At 38.8% G+C, this 22,826-nt stretch overlaps 3 protein-coding genes and 1 long non-coding RNA gene across 4 annotated transcripts in view; 3 read left to right on the forward strand and 1 right to left on the reverse strand.

The window, feature by feature from the left end:
• Positions 1-4,423: 4,423 nt before the first annotated feature.
• LOC139809704 (protein pelota-like) lies at positions 4,424-7,701 on the forward strand. The gene is made up of 10 exons (XM_071772808.1): positions 4,424-4,667; positions 4,954-5,012; positions 5,091-5,183; positions 5,262-5,412; positions 5,859-5,972; positions 6,039-6,179; positions 6,271-6,493; positions 6,595-6,787; positions 6,887-6,993; positions 7,102-7,701. The coding sequence occupies exons 2-10, from the start codon at positions 4,972-4,974 to the stop codon at positions 7,197-7,199; spliced, it is 1,161 nt and encodes a 386-aa protein (XP_071628909.1). The 5' UTR covers positions 4,424-4,667; positions 4,954-4,971; the 3' UTR covers positions 7,200-7,701.
• On the reverse strand, positions 7,027-9,086 carry LOC139809705 (uncharacterized). The gene is made up of 3 exons (XR_011731161.1): positions 8,791-9,086; positions 8,478-8,654; positions 7,027-8,393 (listed from the first exon to the last, which is right to left on the reverse strand). It is a non-coding gene; the product is annotated as an uncharacterized lncRNA (long non-coding RNA).
• Positions 9,087-9,223: 137 nt separating this feature from the next.
• On the forward strand, positions 9,224-12,015 carry LOC139809703 (pescadillo homolog). Its single transcript, XM_071772807.1, has 8 exons — positions 9,224-9,382; positions 9,512-9,745; positions 9,822-10,329; positions 10,432-10,571; positions 10,657-10,916; positions 11,005-11,192; positions 11,278-11,477; positions 11,564-12,015. The coding sequence occupies exons 1-8, from the start codon at positions 9,359-9,361 to the stop codon at positions 11,825-11,827; spliced, it is 1,818 nt and encodes a 605-aa protein (XP_071628908.1). The 5' UTR covers positions 9,224-9,358; the 3' UTR covers positions 11,828-12,015.
• Positions 12,016-17,751: 5,736 nt separating this feature from the next.
• The window catches only part of Dpy (fibrillin-like protein dumpy), a 102,950-nt gene continuing 97,875 nt past the window's right edge, over positions 17,752-22,826 (forward strand). The window contains 2 exon segments of the mRNA XM_071772356.1: positions 17,752-18,068; positions 21,166-21,744. Of these exon segments, the coding sequence (XP_071628457.1) occupies positions 21,735-21,744 (10 nt within the window). The 5' untranslated portion in view covers positions 17,752-18,068; positions 21,166-21,734.

The following is a 22,826-nucleotide window of genomic DNA, read 5'->3' on the forward strand; positions in this document are numbered from 1 at the left end:
GTTGTTTATGACGTGTTTTATTTGAAAATGTGAGAACGGATAAAGAAAAAAGTGGCAAAAGAAGTGATTACCACAATAACTCAGCTGATTGATAAAATTATTTATGTCTGGAATCATCACCCATAGATGCAAGAGACAGTATAATTATATGCATTAATAGTATGCTAAGACGAATCAAAACTTTAATAACCGCCGAAAGAGACTTGATAATTAAATATTAAAAATATGTGTATCGTTTGACTTCCAAAATATTTGATAAAAATAAATAAATACATGATTATTACTATCAAAAGTGTTTTTTTGGCAAGTAAAAACTTTTCTTTCCAACCTGAATTCTTTTAAAAAATTAATTTGTGTTTAATGCTATAGAGTAGTATATATACCGGGTGTCCTATTTTAATTTACCTCTCCTCAAAAACTTTTTTATTTTTGATTTGAGAAAAAATGCTTCAGACAAAAATTATTTGGCTTGAAAAGGGACATATAATTCCGATGTGCGCCATATCGTAAATGTCGTTTTCAAGAAATTTTAAAGGCGACTATAATTTCTTAGATAGAACTTGATTTTTTCCTTGAGATGAAAGTTGTAGATCTCGTCAAGTCGTTTTCATAACACTGTAATAAAGCTCTCTTGTTAAGAATTTCTTGAAATATTTTAAATTTTGTCAAAATATTTTTAATATAAAATATGTGTGTGTGTGAGAAATATTTTATATTAATATCTCATAAAGTATTCACGTAGAAAAAAAGGATTTGCTACTATAGATAACTAACATTTTTTCCTGCAAGAGCTATAATTTAGCAATAGTAGCAAAATATTTTTGCAATTATTACTTCAGTAGTAAGAGGTTCAGCAAAACTTTTTTGTTATTGCAACAAAAAGTTTTGCTATTGCAAAATTAATAGCTCTTGCTGCAAAAAATGTTAGTTATCTCATATTTAACGAATAGATTAGGAAATAGCATAATAGCAAATCCTTTTTTTTCCGCACTTTTTGATGACTATATACCTTTGATACTTTTATATGTAAAATAATGAATAGAATTAAATTGTAAAAAAAATAAAAAAATATTTTAAAAATTTAATTGCATTTTGTAGTCGTATTCAATTTTGCAAAAATACAAATGTAAGAATTATTATATTATATATATTATTCTGAGGCATTTTTTTCAAATCAAAAATAAAAAAAGGGTGTCCGGGTCCCAGCGAGACACCCATTTGAACAAATCAATCTTCTTTGTAACCAACCAACCAACCATTGCATTGCCCCAACTTAGGGACCCTCTCTAAATATATAGAGGCTGGGCAAGCAAGCAGCAATACTCTCGGTGGGTTGCCATCCCCATCTACAATTCCGAGAGGTGGCGATCGAAATCTGACCAAAAACCGTCTTGGTCCTAACCGGATTTGAACTCGGTTCTCCGTCTCACTAGACCAGCGCACATCTCTCTGCGCCACGATCGCCACACTGTCGATCGGTGCTCTTTGGAATTAAGTAGTTGTCTCCCGACAATACGATCCGTAGTCAGTTGAATGTAATCTTATGTACGAGTAGAAGCGTAGAAGTTAAGCAGCCTAAACGCTATTTGCTCAGTACCGCGAGACACTTTGCTTCCCGGCACGTACCGTAAGAGCGATTGACGATCGCGAGCACGGCTTTAATATGACATGACGTCGTTTATGTGTAGAAGAAGGTTGTCAATGTTACACGTACGTGCCACGTGTCTGTTCGCCGAAATTAGAAGCGATTTGGGAAACGATATCAAACTGGAACGATTAGAACGTTGAATAATTTTATTATTTATAATTAGGGAAATTACATCTCACCTTTACGAGCAAACATTTAAAATTTATTCTTTTGTTTAGCATCTTCAACGCACGCACTCGCACATTCCTTGCGGACGAATAATGTAGCGTTAAACACAGAATCGGGCCGACTAAAGATCGACTAAATAAAGTTTATGCAAATTGTCATCTTCGGCCGCAGTGCTCTGCGGCGAGACGCATACGTCGCGATTGTATGTATGTACGTGCTCATAAAACAGCACGGGTAAATAATGAGAAGCGTCACGTTTCAAAGAAAGTATGTAAGTCTCCTCGGCACGATATAGCTTCGCGTAGAGTCGTCGCATCATCGCGATTGCATTTGCCTCGCGATTAAAAGGAATGGAGATCAGTCCTGCCTTTCTTGTCGATTATCGTCGGGCTTGTGGAATCTCGGGGTAATAAAAAAAAATGACGATTGCACCGATGAAAGTGGCGGAAATATCGATCGATTATATCGAGACGCTGAACGCCTAATATGCCATTAATACGAAAATCAATCTTCTGAGCCTATTTGTAGTCCGTTCTTATTTCAAGACCGTCTTAAGTCTTAAGATGCTCTGTGATTGATTTATAACATTTTAAGATTGTGCTTAAAACGGTCTTAAATATATTAGGTTTGACTTGGAAACCTGTTGAAAAAGGCGGGATCTCTCCCATCTTCGCCGATTAATTTCGCTCGCGCTCTCATTTGTACCTCTCTGCAATTCATTATCTCCGTATAAATTTTCCGACGTTCGTGCCTCTTTCTCTCCTTCCGTTGTTATCTTTCGAGCTAAGTATTTCGCGGAAATACTTTGATGACAGCTGAGACAGATTCGCGGCGAACGGCGAGTCGAGCGATGTCGACGATGGTTCGCGATGGCATTGATTTTTGCGCGTGAAAGATATTTTGCGAAAAAATACTATTGAGAAAAGAATAATATCAATTCGTTACAGTATACACAATACACGTGTACACACACGCCACAGTTAGTAACAATATGACGTAGATGGCAACGCGCAGAAACAATGACGGGTACTAACAGCTGTTATCTTATCTTTTTTTCTGTGAATGTCAACATTCGGGGTTTGTCATGTATAGTATACTATTATATGGTACGCTTGCATCAGATATTTCTGCATTTTCCTTGCGAGCGACGCTCTGTTGAAAGTTCTGAACTCGTGACGTCTTGTAGAAGATTTGACCGGTATGATAAAAAAAAAACGACTTTACGTTTATTTAATAGAATAATAAAATATTTAATGCCAAAAGAACTTGTTATTAAATAAGAAAAATTGTGTTTATCATGATATTTAATTCTTTGGTTATTATGCGTATTAAAATAACACATAATGTTTATGTATATGTACTTTGTATGTATATACTAGATAATTATTAGATATAATAGTCCCTGGTCATTTTATTAAACGCGCCTTAATTTTTTACAATTTATTGACTTCCCAGCATCAGCTTTACGATACCGTTCATCTATCATTGTTATAATTAAATCAAATTATGTTGTTTATGACGTGTTTTATTTGAAAATGTGTGAGAACGGATAAAGAAAAAAGTGGTAAAAGAAGTGATTATATACCACAATAACTCAGCTGATTGATAAAATTATTTATGTCTGAAATCAAAAATTATTTGTCAAAAATTATTTGGCTTGAAAAGGGACATATAATTCCGATGTGCGCCATATCGTAAATGTCGTTTTCAAGAAATTTTAAAGGCGACTAATTTTTTAGATAGAACTTGATTTTTTCCTTGAGATGAAGTTGTAGATCTCAAGTCGTTTTCAAAACACTGTAATAAAGCTCTCTTGTTAAGAATTTCTTGAGATATTTTTAATTTTATCAAAATATTTTTAATATAAAATATGAGAAATATTTTATATTAATATCTCATAAAGTATTCACGTAGAAAAAAAGGATTTGCTACTATATAGGGATAACTAACATTTTTTGCTGCAAGAGCTATAATTTAGCAATAGTAGCAAAATCTTTTTGCAATTATTACTTAAGTAGTAAGAGGTTCAGCAAAACTTTTTTGTTATTGCAACAAAAAGTTTTTCTATTATTGAAAAATTAATAGCTCTTGCTGCAAAGAATGTTAGTTATCTCATATTTAACGAATAGATTAGCAATTATAGCATAAATAGCAAAATCCTTTTTTTCCGCACTTTTCAATGACTATACCTTGATACTTTTATATGTAAAATAATGAATAGAATTTAGATCGTAAAAAAAATAAAAAAATATTTTAAAAATTTGATTGCATTTTGTAGTCTTATTCAATTTTGCAAAAATACAAATGTAAGAATTATTATTATTATTATTATATTATTCTGAGGCATTTTTTTCAAATCAAAAATAAAAAAAGAGTGTCCGAGACACTTTACTGGTTTAATATTCTTAGGATCCATATTTAAGCAGCAATATACTCTCGGTGGGTTGCCATCCCCAATCTACAATCTCCGAGAGGTGGCGATCGAAATCTGACAAAACTTGGTCATAACTGGATTTGAACTCGGTTCTCCAAGCTCACTAGACCAGCGCATATCTCTCTGCGCCACGATCGCCACACTCTCGATCGGTGCTGTTTGGAATTAAGTAGTTGCCTACGGTTATGTAGATGTAGGAGTGTGTAGGAGATAAATTTGAGGTTATCTACGAATCACGTTTACGAAGATTGTGGAAGATTGCGAATGGTTGCGAACGTGGTTGCGAGTGAATCGCCGATTGAAAAACAAGGAGTATCATGTTTGACATATGGCTTGATTTATTGTGCGACGCTTCGAGTAAAGAAAACATGAATTCGACAATGTTCCTAAAGATATAATCGTGCAATAAATATAAAGGTAAATTTCTGATTCTATTATGACTCTTGGATGTTTTCGAACCAAGTTTCATCATGGTTTAACCTATACGAGTTTTCCTTTTCTTCTACAATATATACAATATATTGTTTATTTCTCAGTAATACGTTTGTACGTTAAATTTCTTTCCATAATATAAAATTTACATAATATAAAATTTTGATGAAGAAGCATATTTACATTAAGTTTAATTTATAAAACTCTTAACTGTGCATGACAATAAATGTCTCGTTTATAGAAAATATAACGTGTATTTTTTATATTTAAGATAAAAATATTCTTCAAGATGAAGTTAGTATCAAGATACGTAGATAAAGATGGAGAAGGGTAAATATATATCTTGCATATAAATATATTAATATAATCTCAAGACTGAACGTAATACTAGAATTAATGAATCTCTAGGCGAGTGTCTCTTGTCCCTGAAAATACCGAGGATATGTGGCACGCCTATAATCTCATTAGCGAAGGAGACTTTGTAAGCTGTTCTACTATCAGGTATGTTCAAATTTGTGTAATAGTGTTACATTTAATTTTAACCAATACTATTTTGTCAATTCTCTGTATTTAACTTAGGAAAGTGCAAACGGAATCTGCAACTGGTAGCTCTAACAGCTATAGAGTCAGAACTACTTTAACGATATGTGTAGAAAATATTGATTTTGATACGCAAGCATGTGTTCTACGACTTAAAGGTAGAAATGTGGAAGAAAATAAGTATGTTAAGGTAAGTTAAATGGGGCGATACTTAGATTTTAATTGCAGTTGATTTCTATTGATGTTTAAAAGAAATGTCTCATATTAGTGCTAAGTGGTCATTACATATCATTGAAGTGCATACATTTTGTCAGGTTTTACAGTGAATTTTTTTCAAGTACATGATGCTAAAATGGATTCAAACAGTCCAGTTGTAATTGATTTTGTACATTTAATTTAAATAATTTTTTTTGTTCACATTTCTATTTACGTTATTATTTGCATTATGTTGGTATTATAGTAGAGGAATTGACTCATATTTTAGATCATCTGAACAGTAAACGATCTCAATTATAGAACCTTGTGTCAGAGTTATTCTTCATATATATTTTTATGCACACTTAGCTCTAACAGTCATTATTTTAAATATTAAATTAGTAAAATGTTTGATTTGTAATTATATTTTTCATTTTACAGACAGGAGCATATCACACACTGGATGTTGAGCAAAATCGGAAATTCAGTATTACTAAAACTAAATGGGATTCTATCGCTTTGGAAAGAGTCGATACTGCATGCGACCCTGCACAGGTTAATAATTTTCGAAAAGAAAGATTTGTATATTTACTGTAACTTTCTTTTTTTATTTTGTTTTAGAATGCTGATGTAGCTGCTGCAATTATGCAAGAAGGCATAGCACAAATTTGTTTGATAACTTCCAACATGACAATAGTCCGTGCGAAAATTGATCAAGTTATACCAAGGAAGAGAAAAGGACACGTTTCACAACATGAAAAGGTTCGAGAAACATTACGCTAGTATTAAAACGTATAGAAACATTTTATGCGGACAAGTATAAAAAGAATTCTAACTGGACATACATATTTAGGGTTTGGCACGATTTTACGAGAGCATTATGCAAGGCATATTAAGGCACATCAATTTTGATCTGGTGAAATGCGTTATCCTTGCCAGCCCTGGTTTTGTGAAAGATCAGTTTATGGATTACATGATACAACAAGCTGTTAAATCTGATAATAAAGTAATCCTAGATAATAAAAGTAAATTTTTGCTAGTTCACACTAGTTCGGGTTTTAAACATTCATTAAAAGGTAGTGTATATGTATCTATAAAATCTCAACGAGCATAATGCTTGCAAAGTACAATTGTCTCTTATTGAACTTATATTTACTATGATCCATTGTTACGACAGAAGTTCTAGCTGATCCTGCTGTAGTCTCTCGAATTTCTGATACTAAAGCAGCAGGAGAAGTAAAGGCTCTAGAGGCATTTTATAATATTCTGCAGACGGATCCTGCTAGAGCATTTTATGGCAAGAAACATGTTGAAAAAGCCAGCGCTGCTCAAGCAGTGGAAACTCTACTTATATCAGATAAATTATTCAGGTGATTTTATTACCCTCCTACTTGGCTCAATATTAATTTTACTTGATTCTACTTCATAATACATTTCTTGTACTTTTGTTTCCAACCATCGTGGTTCAGGTGTCAAGACGTAGCACTGAGAAAGGAATATGTTGAGCTGGTTGAAAGTGTAAAAGACTCAGGTGGCGATGTTAAAATATTTTCGAGTCTGCATGTCTCGGGTGAACGTAAGTTTTGTATGAATAATATCAATCTCAAAATATAAACAAAATATATTTATTGTATCCTAATGTACATAATTATGTATTAGAACAAAATTACGATTTTGTTTTCAGAATTAGAGCAATTAACTGGGATAGCAGCTTCATTACGTTTTCCAATGCCGGAGCTGGAAGACGAAAGCGAGGATGGTAGCGACTCGGAAGAAAATTAGAAGCACTATTAATATGCTAACAATTTTGTATATATTTGTGCTGTGCGCAATCAAAAATATCATATTAATAGTAAAAAGAAAAAATCTTTATTTTATTTATTAACCATACGAGAGGTTTGCATTTTCATTCATAGTTTAAATCACAGTACAATCTGAAAATGTTGCATCTAGAAATGTGTTATATTGCGATCGCTTGTGTATTATCACTATGTGAAGAAACAAGTACGAAACTTTGACATACATCATAACTTAATATCTCATTAGTAGTATATTTTGCGTTGCTCAGAAAAATTCATGAATATGATTAAATTCACATTAATTTACATCAATAAAGAGGAAATTAATTAACATAGGGTGTCCCAAATTTTTCCGGACAAACTTTAGTTTAGTAGATGGTCTATGAGCATAAATAGGAATGTTACATAACATAAACGTAGCTTTCAAAATGCTTTGTTAGAAAGTTAGCAAAAATATGAAATACATAAATAAGGAACAATTTCAATTAAGTTTACATTTGATACCGTCCGCCCACATCAATACAAGCTGTACATCGCTTTAATATTGAATTTGTCATCTCAAGAATTCCTTGCCGATTTTGCTTTATCTCTTCAGCTGCGTTGATAATTCTTTGCATTAATTCGTCTCTTGACTTGACTTTTGTTCGATAAACTTTTTTTTTCATTGTACTCCACAGATAGAAGTCTAACGGCGTAAGATCCTGTGATTTTGGAGGCCAAGATATCGGACTTTCTCGACCAATCCACCTTTTGGGATAATGTTCGTTTAACCACTGTTGTACTTGTTTTCCAGAATATGCTGAGAATCCATTTAGCTGTATCCACATGCGTTGGCGAGATAGTAAAGGTACATCTTCGAGAGCAATTGTTAAATCATTACTGAGAAAGTTTAAAAAAGAACGCGCAGTTAAATGTTCCGGCAAGAAATAGGGACCAATTAGCATGTCGTTGTACATGCCCATCCATACATTACAGCTGAAGTCACGTTGTGAACATTTTTCTAGCACAGCGCGTGGATCTTCGTATGGGCTTACCCATACATAGTTGCTTTGAACTTTGACAACATCATATCTCGTAAATATAGCTTTGTCAGTCCATAGTATCCTTGATGGAAAAAGGTCATCTTTTTTTACTTGTTGCACGTACCATTCACAGAATTGTATTCGCCTTTCCTGATCTGTTGGCAGAAGTTTTTATATGTATCAGTGATGAAATGATAGGGATACCTGTTTACCAGCTCGCATTGTTTTCCAAACCTTACTTCGAAATTTCTGTAGCTGATATGACGTTGGCCAAATCCTTGCGGTAGGGCCATTATTAAGACTTTTTTTAGAACGAAGCATAGCTCCACGCTGTTCTGCACACGGACGAAATGAACTGGTCAAGCGTAATTGCAAATAAACATACTGGTATAGACTGCACGTGTGATGTAGCATCCCTGTACATAATTGATAAATATACTTAATATATACTTACATACACACACACAGAAGTGAAATATAAGTATATTAATATACAATAAGTACATATAAGTATATCTGAGAGCGGCGTTTTGCTTGATACCATTTACTTACGTTTTACTCGACTGCTTGATAGCTCGCACCCACTTTCAACTGTTTCAACAGTGGAACTATTTGGCGGGAGACCACATTGCGAATCGACTTCTTCTTCTTCTTCGTGATTGGCCACGTTCAGCAGAACATTTATTTTGCAACTGTTGGAAGTTTTCCAGTGGGACTCAATTGACCACGTTGACTAATTGGCTGATTTTTAAAATAAAAATATCTGATTGGCTAGTCCAGTGGAAAAATTCCGAGCACCGGGGACGGGGACCTGTGAGTGGCTGTGGAAGTCAATCGCAACGTGGTCAAACGGGACGCTCCTCGCTCTCGAAGTTTTCTGGGAATAATCTAGACGTCACTGGAAAAGGCAGAGTCTCATTGGATATCGCTCATCGCTTATCGCGTCTAGTGCGCAAGCGCCATAAGAAGATACCTTTCTTCTCTATCGACTCCATCTCCTTTGTGCTCTCTGATACGGAGGTTCGAATTATTTGCACGTGTTGCGTGTTTACGCTTGTGTATTTTACATGTTGGCATGTAATTTTATTATATTTAAGTATTAAATATAAAGCACATCACAATGGTTGTAATAGGTAAAAAGAAGGTGAGTGGATTACTTTATTTGATATGATATTTACCTCATTTTGTCTAGACGAAGAGGTTATGTTAAAATTTCTGTGGAAACTGGAGCGACATTCCTGTGGATTAAAATCGATATCTTTGAAATTTGCAGTATCAGAGTGGCGAGGGAGCGCAATTTATGACGAGGAGAGCTGCCCTCAGGAAACTACAATTGACGCTAAACGATTTCCGCAAGTTATGTATATTGAAAGGTATATACCCAAGGGAGCCACGCAACCGTAAAAGAGCACAGAAGGGTGAGCCTGGCATTAAAACCTTGTATCACAAGAAGGATATTCAGTTTTTGATGCACGAACCAATCATATGGAAATTAAGAGAGTACAAGGTATAACATAACTTCTTAGAATCAAATGTTTATAGTGGTTTATAAGTGTAGCTTTATATTAGCATATGTTTTTCAGATATTTAACAGAAAAGTTGGACGTGCGAAGGCAATGAGAGATTTTGCCCAAGTAAAGAGATATTTGAGTAACCATCCTACATTAAAGATAGATCATATAGTCAAGGAGCGCTATCCAACTTTCATAGATGCGTTACGCGACTTGGACGATTGTCTGACTCTCTGCTTTTTATTCAGCACATTTCCGTCATTGGCTCATATACCGAGAGATCAGTCGTTGTTGTGTAGGCGATTAACGATGGAATTCCTTCATGCCGTTATTGCTGCCAAAGCATTGCGTAAAGTGTTCATATCCATCAAAGGCTACTACTACCAGGCAGAGATAAAGGGGCAAACGATAACGTGGATAGTGCCGCATCACTTTTGTTTCGAGCCTCAAGCAAAGAACGAAGTTGATTTTAAGATCATGTCTACGTTTGTAGAATTCTACATTGTGATGCTTGGTTTTGTGAATTACAGACTGTATCATACTCTGAATTTGCATTATCCTCCCAAATTGACAAATCCTGGTGAGTAAGATTAATTATTATTAACACAAATTACCGATATATTTAACATTTCAAATATGTGAAACTTAATTTAATTATAAAATTAAATTTTCTGTTATACAGGAAATGTTGAACAAACACTGGTTGATGAAGAAGCATACGTCTCGGAGAGAATAAATGCATTAAATGTTCCATTAATCAATTTAGATTCTTCAGTACCAGCGGCTGAAGATGACGATATTGAAATAGATCAATTTTCAAATGTAAGTAAAAATGCTAACTAATTTTATATTTGATACGTCAATTGTGTAGATAAAATCTGAATATATTATTGATTGTGCCTTTTAGGAGACAGACGCTGCCAAGGTCGAAGCTGCTAAGGCAGAAGCTGAAAAAATACGGAAACTGAGAAATTTATTTAAAGGCATAAAAGTTTTTATTAATAGAGAGGTTCCCAGGGAGCCATTAGTATTTATTTTACGTTGCTTTGGCGGAGAAGTGTCTTGGGATAAGTTACTCTTTGTCGGAGCCACTTTCGATGAGAATGATGAAACGATAACTCACCAGATTGTAGATAGACCAAGCATGAATAAACAATATATATCGAGGTGCTATATCTGTTTTAAATCTGGTTTATTATGTTTAGTGTTTTTATGCATACAACTTTTCTTAATTCTCAATATAATTTTCTTTCAGATATTACGTTCAGCCACAATGGGTGTTCGACAGTGTGAACGCCAGGGAATTATTGCCTGTAGATAAATACTTAATGGGTGCTATACTTCCACCTCATCTCTCACCATTTACAGAAGGTCGGCAAGATCAAACGTACATTCCTCCAGAGGAGCGTGCTCTCATGGACCCTGATTATAAACTAAACAATCGTAAGATTTTGATTTTGGATGAGCATATAGAAATTAAAGATGGAATTCTATCTAATTTAAATTTGACTTATATTTGTTCGTTTAGTGGAACCAGAGTCAGACGAAGAAGAGGAGGATGTTGATGACAAGAACGAGAATGAAGAAGAGAAAATTGAAGCTGAGAACGATTTGAGTTCAGGAAGCGATGAGGAAATGGAAGACGAGGAAGAGGACGACGATAATGATGTAGAGATTACTGAGGATAAAGAGAAGGAGAAAATGAAGAAACAAACTCAATTACAAGAGGTTTTGTTATTACAATTTTCTATAATTACTTTTTGAAATAATCTAGCGAAAATTGATTTTTGCTATCAATATTTATAAATTCGCAGAAAAAGAAGATGAAGGTACAGTCTGGTGAGATCACGAAGGAAATTCCATGGGAGAAAGCTCGATTGGAGAAGCAAGAGTATCGTCTCAGAGAGAAGATGATTAAGAAGAAACATCGCAAATTGTACAAGAGTATGATGAAAGGTAGAGAAGACAGAGCTAAACAAATCTGGCTCTTGCGAAAGAAGAGGCGTATCCACGATGCTAAGGAGAAAGAGAAGCGAAAAGAGCAAAGGAAAGCAAACAGGGATAAATTTATCAAATAAAATAACGATAGATTACTTAAATACAAAATAAAATAAATTCTTTATGTATCCCATTTCCTACTTGATAATAAATATAAGAAGGAAGAATAAAATAAGAAATGTTATAAAATGTATATTTCATCCATAATATGCTACGATTATCATGTAGCAGCTGCGAGATTACATTAAATTTTTTCATTTGAATCGTTTTTACGTATAATTCTTTTTTATATAAATCAGCTGTAATATATTCTGTAATCAGTGTAACATATTGAGTAATTGCAGGATGCAGAGACGCTCGTGTGAGATTAGCTTCTCCGCGAATTGACAGATACAGTTATGTATAATGGCAGATGCCTTTTTACCTAGTCCTCCCACCGGAAGCCCACGCGCTTGACGATCCTGGACTTTTTCAGCGAAGGACCCTGAAGGCCAGTCCACCCACGCACACTGGCCCACGCAAAACTTTCTATATATGCACGGCTCAGATCGCGGCTGCCATTTACCCGCGGACCCGTGTACGCGCGACCATGGGAGCTGGGTGAAATTCGAAATCCATCAATAATGCAAACTTCTGACATTTAAATGATTTATTTCAGATTTTATTTCTCCGCGATGTGTCAGTCCGGGATTTTCGGATGCGCTGCAGGCCAAGAGGGTGCTCTCTCTCTTCTAAGAGCCATTTATTTTTTCGCAATTACATCGCGCGCAAAAGTCTCCCGTTGCGCCAAGCCCTTTGTAAAAATTCCTTCGTGTCTCGCCGATCTCCCACGAACGCGGTAGAGGTCGTACGTTGATCTTGAAGGAACTGCGGAGTGGAAGGCTGCTGGCTGCTTGTAATAGGGCACGTTTCTCTTAATTGGGTTGTCGATACCATACGCCGCCTGCGATCGTCCCCGTGACTTTCGCTAGGCGAACCTATGCGAACTACAACTATAGTATCGAAGGACAGAGTCATTTGATAGCGGATACATTATTGCCTAGTGCATCCGGCCGCACTCCGCAGTCCGCGTACACCAGCCGCGCATCACCTTGAATCGAGCCTCCGGTGTGACGCCGCGAGTGGGATGCAAGTGAAACGTGTTTCTGGAGCTGCGCATACCTCTACATAACGAATTCTCATTTTTTTATGTTTATTAATAACCGAGGGTATCATCCTGGGATATTCGAAAGTCGATGTCCGCTGCGAATTTAAATTAAATATTGATTAACAATTCGAGGATAATTATAATTGTATTTATGCTTTAACTTCGAGAATTGTAATTAATCGTGGGTAATTAACCGGGAAAAATTTCTAATCGACGAGACTTTTGCCATACGTTTTTCACTCTCGTTTCCTTTCTCGTTTCATTTCTCACGCACGACCGACAGCGGCGTAAGTGCGACAGCATTTTATTTTTTTTTTACCGACTATATTTAGCGCCGCGAAAGTATAAGGATCGGATTCACCGTTGCTACGTGTCATTGCAATTTTCACCGCGCACGCAGTCAGTGCGCGACGCAAGCTTCTTTTCAAGTTCCGAATGCCAGGCACGTTCTCTTCGCGCGACCTGTCGCGCCTGCGAGCCGTCCCGATCGCTTCCAGAGTCTCGTGGAATCTCCTCGATGAGCTCTAGCTCGTTCCCAACGTTCTTCGTTAAGCTTCAATCCGCAATATAATTCTTACGTATTCTGATACAGATCAGTCCGGATGAGTGGCACCTGACGCGATGTTTATTCATGAGTTTCTTTGGATCGCGTAGGGGGAATGCCGAAGAATGCGCATCCGATCCGAGCCGCGTCGTCTCTTCGAATCCTCGAGACATCGCGCTTTTTCACTTTAATGCAAAGATATGGGGAAAAAGATGAACGGTAGAACGATTAAATTACTTTATATAATTCCGACCGCAAATTCTTCACGCTCGCCCGTGAAGAATTCACATACGCGCGTATATAGCGTGTTCTCGCAATGTGGTAAATTACGTCGGCGCGGTGGCATGGCAGCTCTGGGATGGGAAACGCCTCGGACGGGAGAAGAAAAACGTCGCGAGCCGGTCGCATCGATTTCTTCGGTTATTTGCAATGATGACCGAACCGATGTCGGTCCGATGTTCGCCGTCGCGACGGCGAGGGACCAACACGGGAGAACTCTGGAGAAGTGGAGAACGAGCGCGCGGGGCCCGCGTATGTATGCTTACGCGCGTGTGCATATGTGTGTGTATATGTGTGTGCGCGCGCTGTGTGGTACATTGGGCGCTTACGTCATTCTCGCTATTCCTGTTCCAGGTTCTCCCGGCCCATCTTCGTCCGGCATGTCCTGAAAAACCGTTGCCCTCGGAAACCTTGCGCGCGAGAATATCTTAGAAGAGATCCCTAATCGCGGCTTCTCTCGCCCTCTCCTCTTTCACGAGTCTTCCGCGTGACCTCGACGACGCTCCGTCGCGTCGCGTCGTCCGTTACGGATTCGTAAATCGTGGTCTCGGCGCCGCGACAATGTCAGGATACGCCCATATATCGTCCTTTTACGCGAAACCGAAGCTATAATAAATATCTCCTGCATGCTCCATTAGGTAGGACGTAGGACGGGTTAATTTAATTATCCAGCCACGATGAGTCACGGTTCAAATTTGCCTCAACCTGCTGTACTTCAATTTATATTTTAACACATTAGGTAAGTTAAATTATATTCTTCCAAAATTCTATTGTCTCTAATTCCTAATAATCATTCCACGTTCTTATTTTCTCAAGCGTATTATTATTGCGTGCCACAGAAATTACTTTATCGCGCTACATAAAAAGCTGAAAATTTATTTATATCCTCCGAGTTGCCTTTCAAGTCACTTTTATTTCTTATTTCGGTCACTTTTTTAAATAATTCGCTCTTGTTTCTTATTTCACAGAGAAAGAAGTTGTTATTGTACAGGCGTGTTTTTTAGAATGATAAACTATTCTCTTTTTCTTCTTTGCTTTCCTTCTAAAGGAAGAGGCTTACTTTTCGCGACATTTTATTCGCAGGATTCGATTGTGTTTTCTGCGGTTAAGATATGTTTCTTGGGGAATTTATTACGGTCGTCAACGACCGTCTTTTGCGACTTTCGAGCTTTTTCTTCGTAATGAAAATACCGCGGCACTCGATTTGGCGCGAGATGTGGGGGACAGAGCGTGGGACGCACACGGACATTCGACTACTGCCCACGTAGCCGACCGTAACATACCCGGCTTGCGAAATGTCGGGGGTCTCGAAAATTCCGCTCCGCGAAGCCGCCAATTTCGGAGAAAGTGTCATTCGCGCAATTTTCTGCCTACCTTGTTCTAAAATGCTGCAACGGCAGCTCACCCTGAAAAGAATCGAGTTGGCAACGTTCGTCGAGAGAACGCATTTTACACAAATTTTAGTATTTATTTCAAAATTAGCGAACAGCGTAAGCATTTCCCAGAAAATTATTTCTTTTTTTTAAGTTTCTTTTTTAATAAGAAAATAATTAAAACTTTAATAAAGAAGTCACACTCGTTTTAAGCGAAACAGCTAACATATGAGCAGAAGAAGAATGTTTAAAGTAATATCTAATTTATTCTCAATAGCTGAGTAAAATTGAACGTTACGTCTGTACTTTGGAATTGGATAAGAAAATATTTATCTTTAGTCACTCGTTGAAGAAAATGATAAAAAAATTAAAAAAAATTAAATTTCTTGATAAAAGTTAAATATACAAAACTCAAGGTAAATATTTCTTCGATTTACTTTCTCTGCGTTCAGTTGCACAAACTTATTCCAAGAAAAAGATAAAATCAAAAACGAAAGAGACAGAGAATACTCATTTTGTCTTGCGTAAGGAACGAGACGCAAGTAAATTGTAATATCCTTAAATGAAAAGAGAAAACAATTTCAAAGATGAGGAAATTAACCTAATATAAGGTATATAAAATCATCTATTTTCCTTTATAAGATCCGCCTCCTTTTGGCGTAAAAGAGGATCAGCGCGTTGGGTAGCTGCGAAGTAAGACGCGATCATAGCGAGGGAATGGAAATTAAGAAGACAGTAAACGGGTGCTCGCCACGAGGATAAGCGAATAATTACGCAAGCGAGGTAACCGCGGGATAGAGTTGTTAATGCGCATCGCGGCGGATAATGAGGTGTATTGAGAACCGAAAGTAAAGTGGCTTCCGTTCCCGGAGCTTCCGTCACGCGGCGTGGCTCGCGTATAGCTGAAGGATCCGTTGCCGGTACATCCATCGCGATCGTGTCCATGAATCTTTCGGTCGTTGATTCTAGTTAAGAATAACTCGGCGCAGTGACGAACGTAGACGTTTTGGCGCCCCGGAGCTTATACCGTATGTACATATGCCGTGACATCCTCGCCGAGCGATTTCTCGTAGCTCCGTTTGTTCTCGTAATCCGGTAGTCTTAACACAGCGTGATGTAATAAATTACAAAAAGAATACGGACGTTAATCATTGTTTGCACGACGCTGCGCCGGCCGCTGAGCTCGTCATTCTTTCGGTGACTTCAACGGCCGACGTGAATGGACGGGACGACGTCACTCGGTAATCTCAACGCTCGGTCTAAGAATGTCGTCTTGTGGATGTAGACAATGTAGACATGCTCTTTTGACTTGCGTGCTGTCATTATATCGCTCTCGAGTGTCATCGTATCGTTCTCTCTGGTAGAAAAAAGTACGCAATAGCTCGTTGACGCCAACCGCGCTAATTTCGTACACAAGAATCACGCATGGATAAAGGAGTTCAATTAGTTCGATCTTGATAATAATAATGCTTTTTCTCCGTTTCCCCAGCTTATTTCTCCTCTCGTTAATCAACTCGATAAAAGATAGGACAAGAAATATAATTTTTTTAACGTGCAAAGAATCATTTAATTGCTTTAGTCGCGTCGTCGCTTACCGATCATTGTGTTTCGCTCTCGCACGACGTTCGCACGTGACACTCGTTTAAATAGCTCGGGACGGTCAGCGCGTTACGGCGTCAGCTAATCTAGGAATTCCTGTTGCACGCGCGCGGCTCGCGGAAAGAGGCGCATTAAGTATCGGATGTTATGTTGCGATGCGTACGCGGCTCGCATTGTTGCGCAACGCGATGATGAATCAACGGATCGGCGGCGATCATTCACTACGCCGCGCCGTGCCGGGGAGACAGACGCGTGCCCAACAACGCCGCGTTCGCAAATTGGCCAATTATCACGGTAAAACCATCGTTCTAGCACCGGCCCGGCACACGCACACCGCGCTATCGGAATGATGCGCGCGGCGCGGCGAAAATACCCACGCTTATAGGCGAAGCGTTTAAGCTTATGCTCGCGAACGATAAATATATCTGCCAGTAATATTGCGCCTCTCTTCCCTCCACCCACTTTACTTGTTTTCGCGACGATTCGCGACGAGCCTGCTCCGCGCAGATAATTATTTACGTTAATAAAGGAACGCGCTGAGGACCCGCGGGATCCTCCTCGTCGGCGTGATATCGCGCGTAAGCAAAGGGGAACGAGATATCTTGCCGGCACGCCGCGCGCCGCGCCGCGACCGCCGCCGACGAGTTTATACATTACCGGAGATGCTTATCCCCGCTTCGCGTAATCATGTGCCTACGCTGATAAATGCGGATGTATAAATTACAAAATTTTGTTTGCTTATATTTCACTGCGGTCATCGTCGGCGCGACGTGCCATTACGGACAGATAATTAGGTACGGCAAAATTGATCTTCCTTATCTCTCAATATATATACGTGTATACGTTTATCGTACGATTTATGGAAAGGCGTGCAAATTTAAACTTATTGTTTTTGCAAAAGAGAAAGCCAAAGAAAGTGATGATCGAAATTATATCGATGAAAAAGGTAAAAGAAACGTATTCTTTTTTTTATTACTTAATTTCTCGAGATTATCTGGTTATATTATAAGATTATATTATCTTCTCGTTATCCTCGTTCCACGGGACACGCGACTAAAGGGTAAACGTGCTGGTATCTCATTTCGCGTATATGCGCGGCCGGCGCGTGCCCTAAAAAGACATCGGTTTGCAAGGTGGTTTCGCAACAAACACCCAGCCACCGTCGTCGTCGCGCAGCTTTTGAAATCCGATCGAGCCGATCGCCGCAGGTCGAACCTGCCGACGCCAGTCGTTCGCAGGTCCCGGCGAGGCGGATGAGACGGCGTCGTCGAAGGGAATACGAAATGAACGCGCTCCGTCGCGAACCCGTTACCCACACCAGCGCGAGAATCGGCTTGTACGAGCGCGTCTCGCAGGAATTCATCGAGCGCGTTCGAAAGGTACTTTTATGCAGGGCCGTAGGTACGCTCTGACCCGTATTTTACATCCCGAGCATCTTTTTGCGCTAAATAACAACGGTCTAGGTTTTTTTTTGCTGTTGCATCATTTATTTGAAAGAGCTAAACTCAAAATTAAAATGGCTGATATTAAGTGCTAACGCGCTAAACTTAATAGATGAGAAAGCCGACCTTTAACATGGAGAACCGCGAATATGCCGATCACGATTATTAATAACGTTCGTTCTGTACGATACATAGAACGAAATATCAATAAAATATACAAATCACCTGATTCATTTGTACAAGTGCCGAGACAACTTTATCATCCAATAAGGTGATTATTTAATTAAAGCTTTATTTTTTCGTAGGAGAGTATTATATCTTCGTATCATAAGATCTGGAAATAAAAGAAATCTCTGAGTATAGTGTATCAAGTACAGGTGAAAAATAAGATTGTTTATTATGCGAAAGCATAAGTAAGTAGGTAAATGAACAATTATATTATAATAAAATATTGATATTTAAGTATTGCAAACTGTAATGAAAGATGGAAAAGTATGATACCTTTCATATTCATTATTTTGTCTGTGTTTGTGATCGCTGTAAGTTTTAATAATGGACGGGACCATTAATGCGTGAATACAGAACAAAAAAGCGGCTTCGATCATATAACGCAGACGACTTTTTGAACGCAATTAATTTATAAGAATAATCGCGCCTCAGAGATGATGAGTGAGCATAATAATAACTGCTTCACGATGATTAGGAACGTAAAAAATACTGGTTGAAGAGAATGGAAGTGAGTCAGCAAAGAAACTTTTAGTATGACTCGAATTTTCTACAATTATTTATATACACTTATATATTCTTTCGCGCAAAGCTAATTTTTAACATAAAATTTGAGATAAAATTTAATCTGTAAAAAGAGCGAAAAATTAGAAAAATATTTTCTTTTTTTTAATATATTCAACCACTACTGCCTTTGTTTTCTCAGTGCAAAACAAAGTGCCAGAAGCGTTTGTCCTCGTTAGAAATTAACCCGTTCCTCGAGGCGTTTTCTTCAGTCACGGAATCCACATTGCGCGGCACGTTGCAGATTTTTAGGAAGCGCCTGTTTATCTTCGCACGACAAGTTATTCAGTGCGTTCATTAGAAATTTTTATAATGCCACTTCGTGGCAGCGCGCGGATGTTTATTCATAACGCCGATTGTCCGTGTACATCACCCGTGGGGACCGTGCGGAGGTTCTCGCACTCTCAAATCGGTCAAACCGTGCGTAGAAGTGCGCGCGATAAATTAAACATAATGATGTAAACTGTGTATACTTGCGCGTATATACCGCGAATTCTTCTCGCGACCCGCGCCTGCGAGACGCCCCGAGGCGTCCCGGGTTCACCGACACCGACACCATCGCGCTCACAGATTCTACGGGCTACAATGTCATTAAAACCGATACTGAAATCCGCGTATTATTGTTATTAAAGTTTTGCACAAATAATAAATAGGAGAGAACAACAAGATATTTTTCAAAATATCAAAAATGTTTTCCAAAGTCCAAAGATTAAAAAATCATTCTGAATCCATTAGAAGTGCTAGTGCTACAAACAAAGTTAATACAACTTAAAATAAAAAGAAAAACTGAGAATCTTAATTTCTTCTAAATTATTTCAAAAAAAGCGTGTATTAGATCTTTTTAGTGTGCTATAATTGAAAGTTTAATCGAAAGAAATTTCTAAGACAGTCTTTTAGTATTAACTAGAATTTTGTTTTTCTGGTTCCGACAGAGAAATATAAGATGCAAAGGCAGTGGCATTCCTCCAGATTTGCAATGCGTAAGGATTTATATTATAGATATTTTTCTAGCATCTCCCTGGATCCTATGAATTTTTCTTTTCCACGGATCGGCGTAACGATCCGTGATGGATACACAGCGCAATCTTTTGAGGCATCGAGCAGCGATCCATGAGACTCCCAGTAGATCTGGCTTCCGTGAATCCGACCAACGATCTGTTTACTGCAGGCAGCGACGATATTCTGTCTGCAACCTAGTCTTTTATTTACTGATTTTTCAGGTTATACGAATGGATATACATTTATATATCGAATTTATATATACAGTGGTTCGGCATTATTTTTCATTTTCTACAACTTTAAAATGCATATTCAAATGGATAATTTCTGTTTTGTATTTTTTGGAAAACGCTCATTAATATCACTTAATACATCACTAATTATATTATGTCAATCCATCACTGATAATTTGCTTCAATCGTTGATTTTTATGCATTTATGTGGCAGAAGACTGGACCGTAACTAAATTACCTGTGTGTAATATCATACTGATGAGAAAATTATACTTGATGCAAAGATGAATGTAGATTTCATACAGCTGTAATGTTCAAGCGAACGGACTTCAGTTCGTATCTAATCATTATCTGGTTCAACCAGTATCGTCGACCCTTTCAGGAAGAATGTTACTTTGAAGATAATATCAACGATTCTTTTAGAGCAGTCGCTGATAGCATTTGTAAAGAACGTTCGTCCGCCGCTATCCAACTGTTAATACGTAAGTTAATAACTCTTTTATAATTCGTTCCATACCTCTTGGTCTTATTGTATCCTTTATCCTGCGATATCATCTTCATTAAAATATACAGCGGGTGCAAATTAATTTAAGAAACAAAAATCAGACTGCGTGATTTAACATTTAAGGGACTAATTGGATTTTCTTAGATATCCTATTTCAATATCATCCTTTAACAATAATTAATAATACCGATTCAAGGATGTTTTTATACGGCATGATTCCTTGATGTATTCGTGCTTGCTTTAAAGTACACTAATCGCTATTACTTTGAACATTTTAAGGTTGCTACAGTATATGTAGAATTATTCAGCCGACCGAAGGGTTTGGAGTCCGGTAACCCGTTAACCTTCTAAATATACATGAAGCGCCGGGTCTACCTTCGCGAGATAACGCTAACTGACCTTTACCTACAGTATCGTCTATCCAGCGAGACACTTGAGCCGCGGCTATCCGCGTGCCTCGCGTATATACCTTATACAGACCTTCGTGCAAGCCGAAGATTGGTTCCAGGCGTTGAGCTCACTGACTTCGCGCACGTAGTGACTCTACCGCTGGGTCTAGTCCCGTCGTGGGAGTGCAACAGAGCGAGACGGAAATATCTCGGGCGGCCACGCGAGAGCGCGAGAAAGAACAGGTGAGAGAATGAGCGCGAGAGTGAGAAGGAGGAGGAGGAGGAGGAGGAAGAGGAGGAGGGCTGAGAGAGGGAGAGGAACGTGTACGTAAGCGGACGAGAGAGGAGTTCTCGTGTAGAAGGAAAAGGAGAGGAAGGGAGCACTCAGAAAGAGAGAGGCGAAGCAACCGAGAACTGAGAGGACGGTCGGCCAATGAGACACCAGGCTGGTGATGACGTCGTCGTTGTCTCACGTCCGAGTCTCACCAAAAGTCTTCTCCGGGTACCAGTTCGTCCGCGGTCTCCCGGCTGGACGAGGAGGTCGTCCTTTCCGCATCACCCATCGTGTGGTCGGCGTTTTTTTTTTTTTTTCGGTTTCTTCCCTCGCGCAGTGAAACACAAATTCAGCCAAGATTGCATCCTGGATACGCGGAAGGATTGAGGCGGAAGGAGGCTGCTGCTGTCAGCCATGGGGACGGGTAAGTCTTGGTGTTTGCGGAAACGATCTGGTCCTCGTATCTATCTCCTTCCAAATTGTCCCGTATCGCATCTGGGGTGAACCGCGCCAACGTACAATCGCTCTACTTTCCAATCGAGATCGTTTTCGCACCGTATGGAGCACCCTGGTTCAACGGTCCCCGTCTCAAGAAACGTTCGGATCGACGGGGACCAATTTGGGAGGACCGGGAAGTCGCGTTGGGTTCGCGCGCGTAGCAGCGCGAACGCGGAGTTCAGTGATCCCTTTCGACACGTTTGATCGATGGCGGCTCGGTACTCTTGGTAGAGGATTCAAGCATGATAGATCGGTTGGTCCGCGCTGGCTGCACAGATCGTGTTGCGGTTCCGCGGGTCGTCGATCGTCGAGACGCTGACGCGGCTTTGGCCTCTTCGAGAGTCAAGGCCGAGAGATTATTCGCCAGTGCGTCTATCGTCAACTAGAATCACTCCGGAACCATTCAAGGACACGATTAGAACGTTTGTCGTTGTGTCTCTGTTAAACTCTCAAACTCGTTCTTCGTCATATCACCGCACGATTAATGTCCACTTATCACCTAGGGTACAGACTTATCACCTTTTGAAGCCTTCGTGATCGCGCAACGTAACGATTGCGCGTTTCCTGCTGAAGCGGATGTTCATCCTCGACGTAAAAAACTACACGCTATCGTCGGCATTATTTCCGATCAGTCGTTTCACATCGCGACCGTCGTCTTGTTCTCCTTATCAAGTCGATCGTTTTCGCCTCGAGGATCTCGACGACCGTCGACCGACTCTCCTCTTACGTACTTTCATCTTGCCGTTTTTAGTAACAGGATCTTCAAGTTCACTTTTACGAAGTAGCCAGCCGAAGAAATGGTGTCAACTGTAGAATACATTACATCTCGATGAAGGTTTCTTGTAAAAATAACAAATTTACGCGCGCGCAGTTCGTAGTCGCTCACCGATCTCCACTTCGAGCATTTCGTGGAAACCGTTGCGCTCTTTTGTCGCGAAATTAAACGTCTACTGGTATTACATCAGGATGTACATCGGTGGCGACCTTTAGCACATCCTTTAGGCAGAT

Source organism: Temnothorax longispinosus, chromosome 3 (genome assembly GCF_030848805.1).
Source record: "Temnothorax longispinosus isolate EJ_2023e chromosome 3, Tlon_JGU_v1, whole genome shotgun sequence".
NCBI classification, from domain to species: Eukaryota; Metazoa; Arthropoda; class Insecta; order Hymenoptera; family Formicidae; genus Temnothorax; species Temnothorax longispinosus.